Source organism: Balaenoptera acutorostrata, chromosome 12, assembly GCF_949987535.1.
Source record: "Balaenoptera acutorostrata chromosome 12, mBalAcu1.1, whole genome shotgun sequence".
Classification (NCBI taxonomy): Eukaryota; Metazoa; Chordata; class Mammalia; order Artiodactyla; family Balaenopteridae; genus Balaenoptera; species Balaenoptera acutorostrata.
Window position 1 is genome coordinate 28,483,312 of NC_080075.1, and position 13,818 is coordinate 28,497,129.

At 37.7% G+C, this 13,818-nt stretch overlaps 1 protein-coding gene across 4 annotated transcripts in view; it reads left to right on the forward strand.

Annotated features, from left to right (window-relative positions):
* M1AP (meiosis 1 associated protein) overlaps window positions 1-13,818 on the forward strand; it is a 90,583-nt gene that overhangs the window by 3,582 nt on the left and 73,183 nt on the right. For all 4 annotated transcript variants that reach the window (XM_007184041.3, XM_057558614.1, XM_057558613.1 and 1 more), the window contains exon 2: window positions 1,431-1,722. In XM_007184041.3, coding sequence (XP_007184103.2) covers window positions 1,483-1,722 — 240 coding nt within the window. In that variant the 5' untranslated portion in view covers window positions 1,431-1,482. The remainder of the gene's footprint in view (window positions 1-1,430; window positions 1,723-13,818) is intronic.

A 13,818-nucleotide genomic window follows, 5' to 3' on the forward strand; every position in this document is an offset into this window, starting at 1 on the left:
TGGAACACTTTCAGCCTCACCATTAAGAATGATATTTGCTCTAGATTTTTGCAAACATATTTTATCAGATTATTCCTATCGTCTATTCCTAGTTTACTAAGACTGATTCTTTATCATGTATGAATTGTTTTTCTGCATCTATTGAGATGATCATATAATTTTTCTCATTTAATATTTTAACGTGATGAATTACAGTGACTTTTTCTAATGCTATGTCAACCTTATGTTCTTGAGATAAACCCAACTTGGTCATGATGTGTTATTCCTTTTATATATTGCTGTTTTTCAATTTGCTTATATTTTGCTTAGGATTTTTACATCTAAAAATGTAAGTTTTACATTTAAAGTTCATGGATGAGATTGTCCTATAATTTTTTTTCTTATAAAAAATTATCTGATTTTAGTATCAAAGGTCATGCTAACCTCGTAAAATTAAATGAGTGGTGTTCCTCTCCTATTCTCTGCAAGAATTTGTTTAAGATTGAAATTCTTGGTCTTTGAGAGTAATATGGAATTCATCAGTGGAATCATGTGGCCCTGTAGTTTACTTGTGGGAACATACTTGACTACCAATTAAATTTTTTCAGTGGTTATAGACTATTTAGGTTTTTAAATTTTCTTTTTGATTTAGTGTTGGTTAAATATGGTTTTCTAGGAATTTGTCCATTTTATTAAACTTACTGGTATAAAGTTGTTCATTATATCCTCTTGTAATCTTTTCCATGTTTGAGGATTTATAATGATGTTCCCGTCTCATTCCTGATGTTTGTTCCAAGTTCTCATTTGTTCTCCTTTCCAAATCTGAGCCCTGGGGATAAGTGTAAGTAGTAAGTAAAGAAAGAAAGCAAAGATGTTGGAGGTAGAGAAAACAGCAAGAGCAAATGCACTGAAGTGAATGGTATATTTGGTTTTATTTAAGTAAAAAACTTGAGGTAAACAAAGCCTCTAATAAGGCTGAAGGTCAAGTCATAAAGGGTCTTGAGTGGGTTTTGAAGGGGAAAATGTGGTTATATTTTCATTTTTAAGAATTACTATGTACCAAATAAACACTTTGCTAAGCTTTGATAAATAGAGTTGACAAGACAGGTTCTCTGTCCTTGGGAAGCTCACAATACATTATGAGAGGCAGTCATAGAAACAAATTATAATATAGTACAATGCCAATAAAGAAACAAAGTCATGAGGGCAAATAGCTTACTTTGAGACTGAAGTTTGACTTTTTGATTAGTTCCACTCAACATCTCTAAGCATTCTCAGCCTTTATAGGCAAACATCTAGATCCCTTGGCAGCTGTTAAGATGGGATAGCCTAGAGAAGCTTGAGTTAGTACCTAGTTTGACTCCTTTCTGGACTTAGTCCCCTAGACCTGTGTTCATTGTTTCAACTTTCAGTTTTATGAAAGCCAGTGATTTCTCTTTTCTTCCCTATAGGTGTAGAGAATATCAAAGTGGTGGCTACAGTTCCACCCCTGGTCTGGCTGCCATGTATCATGGGCAAACTACTAGTAAAGGGCCGTGTAATTCCACGCAGATTTACCAGCAACCTCCAAGGCTTCTCATTGTGCATATCGCTCTACCATCCTGGGCTGACCTCTGCTCCAACCTCTGTGAGGCTCTGCAGAACTTTTTCTCTCTAGCCTGCAGCTTGATGGGCCCCAGCCGCATGTCCCTCTTCAGCTTATACGTTGTACAAAATCAGCATGAGTGCATCCTCCCCTTTGTGGTGAGTATATCTATATTTGTTCATTTTATCCTGAGAGCAGATATGAGGTTTCTGGAGCAGAGATCACAGTTTTTATTCTTACAGTAATAACTATGCCCATTCCCCATACCCAATACCCCATACCCCACAGGCAACAGAAAGAGCCCGATGTCATCCTACACATGGTGGATTTGTACTGCAGAAGAGGAACCCCAAAATTATTAATATGGGAGTGTATATAGGCCACATCTTACCCCCCACCTCCACTCCTGAGAGAGGGAGAGAAACTTTGGCATTTACAGTCCTTTGGAATGTAAGCAACTGACCTCTTTCATCCCTCTTTGAAATGTAAACACAGGGAAGTAAATCTCTAAATTTCTTTAGAGGTCTCTGGCTACTCTATCACCCTTTAAGTTTCTAAGACTTGTCCTTTAACCCAGGTTCCAGGATTTTTTGCTCAGAAAGCCCCAACTGTGCAGAAATATGAAAATATTTTTTCTCTATACTTCCACATAGGACTCAGGTGAAACTCCCCCTAGCGTTTCAGAAGGCAAAGGCTGGGCTAAGGGCAATGCTTTTACAAAGCTCTCTCACACATAGACAACTATCTCTTTTCATCCTCAAACAAATTCAGATCTTCACTTTCTCCCCTTTACAAAGTTCAGAAGCTCAGGGGTGGGAAAGACTTCAGAGGTTCTAGTAAATCCTCTTCCTGAGGCAGCCATGCTGCTGGGATAGTCAGAAAAGACCTCATAGGGAACCAGGACTTTGATTCCTACCTGGTGTGAATAAGACCTCCTCCCACATAGTGTCCATGGAAGCCATGTGGGAGCCTGGACTCCCTCCAACCCATCCAACATTAACAAGGTTTCTATCTCTCCCCCTCCCTATTGAGGTGGTGTCAGAGGAGGCCATGTGGGAAGTGGCAGTGAGGCATCTTTTTATCTCCAAGGCAGGATGGTGTCAGTGAAGGCCTAGTGGGAAGCCAGGACTTTTAGGACATTTTTCCTAGTGGAACGCTTAATGGTAATGAAGCTTACCTACCCCCAGGGTGTCAGTGGGGGGGCCTTTGAGGAACCTGAACTTCTACCCCCACCCAGAGGTAACAAGGCACCCTCCCTTCTGGGATGTAATTAGAGGCCAAATAGAGTCACACCCCAACCTGACAGTAATTACATCCCAGTAATCCGGGATGTAATTAGAGGCCAAATAGAGTCACACCCCAACCTGACAGAGAAGTGACAGGAAACCTCACTTCTCCCATTGGTGCAGTGTCAAACTAGGCCTACTAAAGCAGAAGATTTAAACAAGATCCAGAGTCTTACAGCATAATACCCAAAATGTCCAGAATACACACACACACACAAAAAAAAATCACTCATGATTATCAAGAATCAGGAAAATCCCAACTTGAATGAGAAGACAACAGACACCAACACTGAGATGACACAGGTGTTAGAATTATCTGAAAACGCTTTTGAAGCAGCCATCATAAAAATATTCCAACAAGCAGTTATGAACGTGCTTGCACAAATGGAAAAATATAAAGTCTCACCAAAGAAATAGCAGTATAAAGAAAAACCAAATAGAAATTTTAGGCTGAAAAATGCGATACCCATAATTTTAAAAACAAAAATCTACTATGGATGGGCAAAATGGAGAGGACAGAGGAACTTGAAAACAGAATAGAAATTACCCAATCTGAGCAACAGAGAGAAAAGAGACTTTAAAAAAAAATTAGCAAAGCCACAGGGATCTGTGAGACTATAACAAAGAGCTAACATTTATGTCATCACAGTCCAAGAGGAAAGGGACAGGAGGGTGGAGCTGGACAAATACTTAAATAATCACTGAAAGTTTCCCAAATTTGGCAAAAGTTATAAACCTAAAAATTCAAGAGGCTGGTGGAGCCCCAAACAGAATAAACACAAAGAAATCCATTCTAAGACACATCATAATCAAAATTCTAAAAACTAAAGACAAAGAAAGACTCTTGAGAGCGGGACACTGACACCTTACCTATAAGGGAGAAACAATCAAGTAATGATAGATTCTTTTCATTAGAAACCATGAAGGCCAGAGGAAGTGTCACATTTTTCAAATGCTGAAAGAAAAGAACTGTTAACCTAGAACTCTGTATCCAGTGAAAATATCCTTAAGGAATGAATCAGAAATCAAGATATTCTCAGATGAGGGAAAACTAAGAATTTGTCACCAACAGACCTACCTTAACAGAATGGCTAAAGGAAGTTCTCGAATCAGAAAGGAAATTATAAAAGAAAGACTCTTGTAATATCCAGAAGGAAGAAAGAAGAATGGAAAGAATAAAATATGAATAAAGATAATAGACTTTCTATAGAGTCTTCTAAATTATATTTGACAATTGAAGCAAAAATTATAACATTGTCTGATATGGTTGTTAGTGCTAGTGTATATAGAGGAACTATTTAGGATAATTACATTATAAACAGGGGAGGATAAAAGGACTTAAAGGAAATTAAGGTTTTTACACTTCATTCAAAATGGTAAAATATTGACACCAGTATACTGTGATAAGGATGTATATGTATAATGCAATACTTAAAACAACCACTTAAAAAATCTATATAAAGAGATACACTCAGAAACACTATAGATAAATCAAAATGGAATTCTAAGAAAATATTCAATTAACCCACAGGAAGATAGGTAAAAGAAAACAGAGAAATGAAAAACTGAGGGAACAAACAGAAAGCAACAAATAAATCAACAGGCTGACATACCAATAATTACATTAAATGTAAATGGTTTTATGGGCTTCCCTGGTGGCGCCTATCCCTGGTCCGGGAAGATCCCACATGCCACGGAGCAACTAAGCCTATGCACCACAATACTGAGCCTGTGCTCTAGAGCCCGCAAGCCACAATTACTGAGCCTGCATGCTGCAACTACTGAAGCCCATGCACCTGGAGCCCATGCTCCGCAACAAGAGAAGCCACCACAGTAAGAAGCCCATGCACTGCAATGAAGAGTAGGCCCCGCTCGCCGCGACTAGAGAAAGCCCACATGCAACAACGAAGACCCAAAGCAGCCAAAAATAAATAAATAAAATAAATAAATTTATTTTTAAAAATGTAAATGGTTTTAATACACCAATTAAAAGAAAGAGGGAATTCCCTGGTGGTCCAGTGGTTAGGACTCTGTGCTTCCACTGACAGGGGCCCAGGTTCGATCCCTGGTTGGGGAAATAAGGTCCCACAAGCTGCACGGCATGGCAATAAATAAATAAATAAAAGAGATTGGCGGAGGTGGGGGCATGACCCAACTATATCCTATCTACAGGAAACTAACTTCAAACACAATAAAAGTAGGTTGAAAGTAAAAGGATGGAAAAAGATATACCATGATAACAATCAAAACATTATTAATATATCAAATTAAGTAGACATAATGATAAAAAGAGTCACAGAACAAGAACAAATAGTCCTAAAATTTATATGGAACCCCGAAGACCTAGAATTGCTGAAGCAATCCTAAAGAAAAAGAACAAAGCTGGAGGCATAACCACCCCGTGCCCTCCCGCCAGACTTCAGACAATACTACAAAGCTACAGTAATCAAAACAGCCTGGGAACTTCCCTGGTGGTTCAGTGGTTAAGACTCCACACTCCCACTGTAGGGGGCACTGGTTCAACACTGGTCAGGGAACTAAGATCCTGCATGCCATGTGGTGCAGCCACAGAAAAAAAAACAACAACAACAACTGTGATATTGGCACAAAAACAGACATACGGGTCAATGGAACAGAATAGAGAGCTGAGCAATAAGCCCACACACCTACAGTCAATTAATCTTCAACAAAGGAAGCAAGAATATACAATGGAGAAGACAGTCTCTTCAGCAAGTGGTATTGGAAAAGCCGGACAGCAATATGTAAATCAGTGAAGTTAGAGCACTCCCTTATGCCATACATAAAAATAAACTCAAAATGGCTTAAAGACTTAAATATAAAGCATGACAGCATAAAACTCCTAGAAAAGAACATAGGCAAAATATCTGACATAAATTGTAGCCATGTTTTCTTAGGTCAGTCTCCCAAGGCAAAAGAAATAAAAGCAAAAATAAACAAATGGGACCTAATCAAACTAGGAAACCATAAACAAAATGAAAAGACAGCCTACAGAATGGGAGAAACTATTTGCAAATGATGCGACCAACAAGGGCTTAATTTCCAAAATATACAAACAGCTCATACAGTTCAATATTGAAAATAAATAAATAAATTTTAAAAATGGGCAGAAGACCTAAATAGACATTTCTCCAAAGAAGGCATACAGATGGCCAACAGGCACATGAAAAGATGCTCAACACTGCTAATTATTAGAGAAATGCAAATAACTGCAATGAGGTATCACCTCACACTAGTCAGAATGGCCATCAAAAAAAAGTCTACAAATAATAAATGCTGGAGAGGTTGTGGAGAAAAGGGAACCTCCTGCACTGTTGGTGGGAATGTAAATTGGTGCAGCCACTACAGAGAATAGTATGGGGGTTCCTTAAAAAACTAAAAATAGAGTTACCATATGATCCAGCTATCCCATTCCTGGGCATATATATCTGGAGGAAACCCTAATTTGAAAAGATACATGCACCCCAGTGTTCATAGCAGCACTGTTTACAATAGCCAAGACATGGAAGCAACCTAAGGGTCCATCGACAGATGAATGGATGAAGAAGATGTGGTATATATATACAATTTTACTCAGCCATAAAAAAGAATGAAATAGTGCCATTTGCAGCAACATGGATGGACCTAGAGATTATCATTCTAAGTGAAGTAAGTCAGACAAAGACAAATACCATATGATACCACTTACATGTGGAATCTAAAAAAAATGATACAAAATGAATTTGCAAAACAGAAACAGACCCACAGACAGAGAACACAAACTTATGGTTACCAAAGGGGGAAAGGGAGGAGGGATAAATTAGGAGTTTGGGATTAGCAGATACACACTACTATATATACAATAGATAAACAACAAGGGCCTACTGTATAGCACAGGGAACTTTATTCAATATCTTGTAATAACCTATAATGGAAAAGAATCTGAAAAAGAATATATATATATATATGTGTGTATATACATATATATGTATCTGAATCACTTTGCTGTACACCTGAAACTAACACAACTGTATCTGAATCACTTTGCTGTACACCTGAAACTAACACAAAGTTGTATATCAAGTATAATTTTTTAAAAAAAATTTTCCAAAAGAAAAAAAAGAGTCAATCCAACAAAAGACAGCAATCTTAAATGTGTACCCACTAAACAACAGAGCTACAAATGTCTGTTAACTGGTCAATGGATAAACAAAATGTACAACTCTCACTCCATAAAACTGGAGTTTCCTACAAGTACACTGAGGACAGAGTGAAAGTGATAGTGATGTTTACGACCATACGGCAAGTATGTTCCTCTATTGTGCCATTTTCCTTGTGCATGTCTGTCCCATGACCACATTTGGCTGTGATATCTATCTTCTGTCAGGCATTAGGGATAAAGAAAAGTTGAGAGTGATCTGAAAGGGTAAATGAAGATATTCAGCATAGGAGGCTTTTTGGGAGATGAGCTCATGTCCCAAACAAATGTAAAAGGATTTCATTTCCTTCTTCAATTGACTATGTTCTATGCCTCTGGTACTCCTCAGTACATTTGGCCTTAGATGAATCCCCTGACCCCTTATTCACTCCATTAGGAAAGACAGATGGTTCTAGACTAAGAACAACCTCTGGTAACTCAGGAAAAATTGCAAGCCAAAATTTCCATCCAAAAGAACAGTAAGTTCAACCATGGTCAAAAGCTCAAGAAAATCACTGAAACAATGCCATTACCTTATGTATGGAACAGTCCAATCTTTGTTTAAAGAAAAAAATATTACCTTAAATCCATTTTATCTGACCTATATAAGTATCTGACGTTTTCTATCTGCAGAGTTAGCTCAAAATGTAAGTGGAGGAAGACAGCAGGTAGGAAATCTTGCCTAAGTTGAACACCTCAATTTATCTCCTCATATTTAATTTATGAGTATAATAAAATAATTCTGAACTTTTTATGAAAAATCTTGACAAAGGAATTATAATTAAAATATTAGAATTCCTTTTATATCCATTGTGCCCTTAATATAAATAAATTTGACCAAAATGGTTAATCTCTCAAATCAGAGTTTCAGAAGAATTCCGTTACTGTGAAGATTTTACCAATTCTTTTACCTTTTCATGAGGACAAAGAAGTTATTTAAATCATATATGATCTACAATGGTATTTGAGGACCAGTAGTGGTCTAATTTGCCTATTACATTTATTTTCTTATCCTTACTAGCTGATCTTCAATAGAATCATTTAAAAGTGGCAAATAATAAGAATATATTATATTGGGGCTTCCCTGGTGGCTCAGTGGTTGAGAATCTGCCTGCCAATGCAGGGGACACAGGTTCGAGCCCTGGTCTGGGAAGATCCCACATGCCGCGGAGAAACTGGGCCCGTGAGCCACAATTACTGAGCCTGCGCATCTGGAGCCTGTGCTCCGCAACAAGAGAGGCCGTGATAGTGAGAGGCCCGCGCACCGCGATGAAGAGTGGCCCCCGCTTGCCATAACTAGAGAAAGCCCTCGCACAGAAACGAAGACCCAACACAGCCATAAATAAAATAAATAAATTTTAAAAGAATAAAGAATATATTATATTAAATAGTGTTCAGGTAAACTCCAATAAAGATAATAAACTGTAATTGAGTGCTGCAGGAGGGTGGGGAGAGTAAGAAAAGGAAATATACAATTTTTATCATTGTATAGTGGAGATTTTCATCACTCATTAATGGATATTGCTAAAGAAATAACTTAGGGGAATTATATAAACATGGAATTATAAAGATAAGCCCTAAAACAAATACAAACCTTTCTAATTATGACAAGGAAAACATATATAGAGCAAACAAATTTACACAGTATAGTGATTTTTCAAAAGCTATGAAAACAGTGTATACCTTAAAATAATATAACTAAAAATAACTAAACTTACCTATTAAAGTACTTTAAAAACAGATTTGATTGCAAAACAAAATTCTGCTGTATTCAAGAGACTACAACAAAGTGATTCAGAAAGGTTGAAAATAAAAGGAAGGGCAAAGGTATACTAGGCAAGTGCAACCCCGTAATAAAAAAACAAAAAGCATGATTTTAATATCAGACATCATTGAATTTAGAGCAAAAAGCACTAAACACGACTAAGAATGGCACTTTAATGCTAGGACACAAAGCAGAGAAGAGTAGAGAATTATCAAGAGGAGCATAAGAAATATATTCAGTAAGAGAACTTGTTGGAGGGAGAGTCTATTGAAAATATATCAGTTTTGAATACCAGTGTACCAAATAACATAGTATCAACATTTTTTAAGGAAATATATGTATGAAAGAAATCTGCACCTTCCTGAAGTGCTCATGGAATAGTCACAAAAGTTGACCGTATGTTAAGCCACAAATAAACCCCAAAACTTTGATGAATTCCAAAAAGTACAAGTAGATCAGTCACCATTCTCTGAATACAATGCAATAAAACTAGAAATAAATAGCAAATACAAAACAAAAAGTCACTACCACCTGGAAAATTTTCAGCTGTTTAATAGCTTTTGAATCAAAGAGGAAATCAGGCAAAAATTGCAGTATATCTAGGAAATAATAATAATGAAACACTACATATCAGAACCTATGTGATACAAAAAAAGTTAATGCTGAGAAAAATTCATATCTTTAAACTATATAAATTTCATTATTTTATATTAGTAAACCAGAAAAACTGAAAATAAATGAAGCAAGCAACTCAAGAAGAAAAGAAAAAACAAGCTTAAGGAAAGCTAAAGGAAGGAAATAATAAAGATAAAAACAAACAATAATGAATATGAAAATAGAAAATTGTAGAACAAATGACTAAATCCAAATTTGTTCTTTGGGGAAAAAATAGGAAATAGATCAGCCATTAGTTAACTTAGTTTTAGGAAAAGGGCAAGGGGAAAAGGCACATATACACAAAATAAGATAAGGAGACAGTAACCACACTTGTGTGAAATGCATAATTCTCCATGAAAATATAATTACCGAAAGTGAATTCAGAAGAGACAGAAACCTGCCATTTCCCATAAAAGGAATAGGGAAAGTTATCAAAGAACTACCCTCCCCCAAAATAAAGTACTGGAACCAAATGGTTTTGCAGGGGAATAATACCAGACTTTTAAAGAACAGATTGTTAAGTTTTTTAATCATTTTATACCACAGAAAGAAAAAAAAATCCTTCCAAATTCTTTTTGTGAAGATAATGTAATATTGATCCTAAAATCCAGCAAAGAAAAACTACAGACCAGTCTCACTTATGACTATCTATTAAACATCCCAAATAAAGTATTAACAATAGGATCCAGCTTATATTAAAAAAATCATCTACAGGAATGCAGAAATGGTGCAGTACTGAAATCTATTAATATAGTTTACTATGTTAATATATCTAAGAAAAATATTATCGTGTTTATTTCCATACATACTGAAAAAAATGGTGTTTAATAAAGTGCAACATCCAATCTTTTTTTTAAAAAACCTTAAAAAATTAGGAACAGGTGGCTATTCCCATAGTGTATGTCTATGACAACTCAAAAACCAGATCTTACTTAGTGAAAAGACACTGAATATATTCCTGTGTAAGACAAGTAAGTTTGCTATCATCACTGTTATCTAACAGTATTTTAGAGATTTTCACTAATATAATTGCACACATAAAAAAGAAGTTAGGGGCTTCCCTGGTGGCGCAGTGGTTGAGAATCCGCCTGCCAATGCAGGGGACACGGGTTCGAGCCCTGGTCTGGGAGGATCCCACATGCCGCGGAGCAACTAGGCCCGTGAGCCACAATTACTGAGCCTGCGCATCTGGAGCCTGTGCTCCGCAACAGGAGAGGCCGCGATAGTGAGGGGCCCGCGCACCGCGATGAAGAGTGGCCCCCGCTTGCCACAACTAGAGAAAGCCCTCGCACAGAAACGAAGACCCAACACAGCCATAAATAAATAAATAAATAAATAAATAAATAAATATTAAAAAAAAAAAAGAAGTTAGAATATAGAAACAAGGAAAGGAGGGACTTCCCTGGCGGTCCAGTGGTTAAAAACACTCTGCGCTTCTGCTGCAGGGGGGTGCGGGTTTGATCCGGGGAACTAAGATCCCACATGCCCCATGGCATGGCCAAAAAAAAAAAGAGAAAATGATCGTCATTTGCAGATTAATGGTAATATATCTAGAAAACCCAAAAGAATCAACTAGAAAATTACTTCAAACAACAAAAGAATTCACGACAATGATCAGGTACAAATATTAATACAGATATAAGTACCCTCTAGGGCTTCCCTGGTGGCACAGTGGTTAAGAATCCGCCTGCCAATGCAGGGGACAAGGGTTCGAGCCCCAGTCCGGGAAGATCCCACATGCCACAGAGCAACTAAGCCCGTGCGCCACAACTACTGAGCCTGCGCTCTGGAGCCCGTGAGCCACAACTACTGAGCCCATGTGCCACAACTACTGAAGCTCGTGTGCCTAGAGCACATGCTCTGCAACAAGAGAAGCCACTGCAATAAGAAGACCATGCACCACAAAGAATAGTCGCCCCCGCACACCGCAACTAGAGAAAGACCGCACAGCTACGAAGACCCAGCACACCCAAAAATAAATAAAATAAATAAATTTATTTTTTTAAACATAATAATAAGTGCCCTTTATATTCTTCCAGAACAACAAACCAGAAGTTAAAATGGCAGAAAAATTCTCATCACAATAACCAAAATGATCAAATAAATGCTTATGAATGAAAATAATAATAAATGTGCAAAATTTATATGAATTAAAATGCTATTGAGAAACACAGAAGAAGACTTGAACAAATGAAAAGTCATTAGTTCTTGGGAGGACTCAGACCAGAAAGATGTCAGTTATCTCTAAATTAATCTATAAATGTAATGCAATTCCCAGTAAAATTTCTAACAGAAGAACTAGACATCTTGATAATAAAGTTAAAATTAGAAACAAAAAACAAACAAGAATAGCTAGAGACTTTCTCTCAAATATTAAACAGATATTCACAGTGTGATACTGGAAATTGAAAAAACAGCAATAGAATACAATTTAAAGTCCAGAAATAGACCCAAATAACGTGGGGGGATTTAGTGTATAATAATGATGCTATTTAACATTAGTTGAAAAAATTATTCAACAAACTAGATAGCCATGTGGGAAGAAATTAAGTTAGAGTCATACACACAGCTTACACCAGTATAAATTCCAAAAAAAAAATTTTTTTTTAATAAATTTATTTATTTATTTATTTTTGGCTGCGTTGGGTTTTTGTTGCTGTGCACCGGCTTTCTCTAGTTGCAGAGAGTGGGGGCTACTCTTCGTTGCAGTGCACGGTCTTCTCATTGTGGTGGCTTCTCTTGTTGCGGAGCATGGGCTCTAGGCGTGCAGGCTTCAGTAGTTGTGGCTCGCGGGCCCTAGAGCGCAGGCTCAGTAGTTGCAGATGGATCAAAGATTTAAATGTAAAAATTGAAAATATCTAAGTACTAGAACAGACTGTATCAGTCTGGGTCCAATCAGGAAATAGAAACCACACAGTGATTTAAACAAGGAAAAAGTATATAGAGTATTTTAACATAGTTTAACATATTAAACTATGATAATATAGCAATTATAAGATATAGGAGAGCTTTTTGTGGTACCCTAGGGCTGAGGGAGAGATCTCAAAGAAGGACAAACTTGGAAAGGGGACCCCTTTCCCAAGGCTGGGGTTTAGACCCAGTTGGAGAATATATGGTTGCAGCTCACTGGATGCAAAGAAGTTCACTGGTTTGCTCAAGCCAGAGCTGGTCCATGGCTACTGGGAAAGCAGGAAGCAACCCTCCAGGTGTAGGCACAGTGGCTGATGCATAGGCATGCAGAGAGTGGAGAAGCCAATGTGGGCAGGAGGCCTGGAGTAAGCAGTGTCCGTGTTGGAAGAACAGCAGCATTCGGAGGACCACAGGAGACAAAACTTCTGAGGGGAGGGACAGGTGAGCAAAGGGAATCAGGCATCAGTGCAGGCAGGAGGCCTGAAGCATGCAGTGTCCATGCTGAGTGGACAGCTGACAGGTGATCAGGTTAGGGCTGAGAAGTTCCCAGTGTCTTAGTCAGCTCAGGCTGTGACTGGCTGGTTTAAACAATAGACATTTATTTTCTCAAGGTTTAGAAGGCTGGAAGTCCAAGATCAGGGTGCCAGCCTGGTCAGGCTCTGGTGAGAGTCCTCTTCCATCTTGCAGACAGCGGCTTTCTTGCTATGTGCTCACATGGCCTTTCCTCAGTGCATGTACATGAAGAGAGAGCTCTGGTGTCTATTCTTCTTCTAAGAGCATCAATCCCATCATGGAGGCCCCACTCTCATGACCTCATCTAAACCTAATTACGTCCCAGAGGCCTCTCCTCTAAATACCATCACATTGGGAGTTAGGGCTTCAATTTATGAATTTTAAGGGGACACAAACATTCAGTCCATAACACTAAGGGCCTACAAGTTCTGGGCATGTGGGTGGAGCACTACCAGGTAACTTCATACCCCCCGGCTTTCAGCAGGAGTGCACCTTCCTCCTGCAATGTCCCTCCAGTACACTCTACTCAGAAAACTTAACATCATGGTTACTGTAAAGGAGAAAGACTTAAAGTAGAATTCTGCCCATTATTGCAGAGATACACTGAAGCGTGAATTTTGAGCTGAGAGGCAATAAATCAACAATTAACATACAGATCATGGGGGAAAATGTAACAGTAAGAAAGGCCTTTCTAATCATAACACAAAAGCCAAAATTCCAAAAATAAAAGATTAATAAATTCAGCTGAATAAATATAGAAAATAGAAAATATACACTTGGCCAAAAAAAAAAATACTGTGTGTAAAATCTAAAGACAACTAACAATATGAGGAAAAATATTTGCTTCTATATCACATAGGGTTAATTTACCTAACCGCATAAAGATGTCCTTAAAATCAATAAAGATAATGACCAACAATTAATAGAA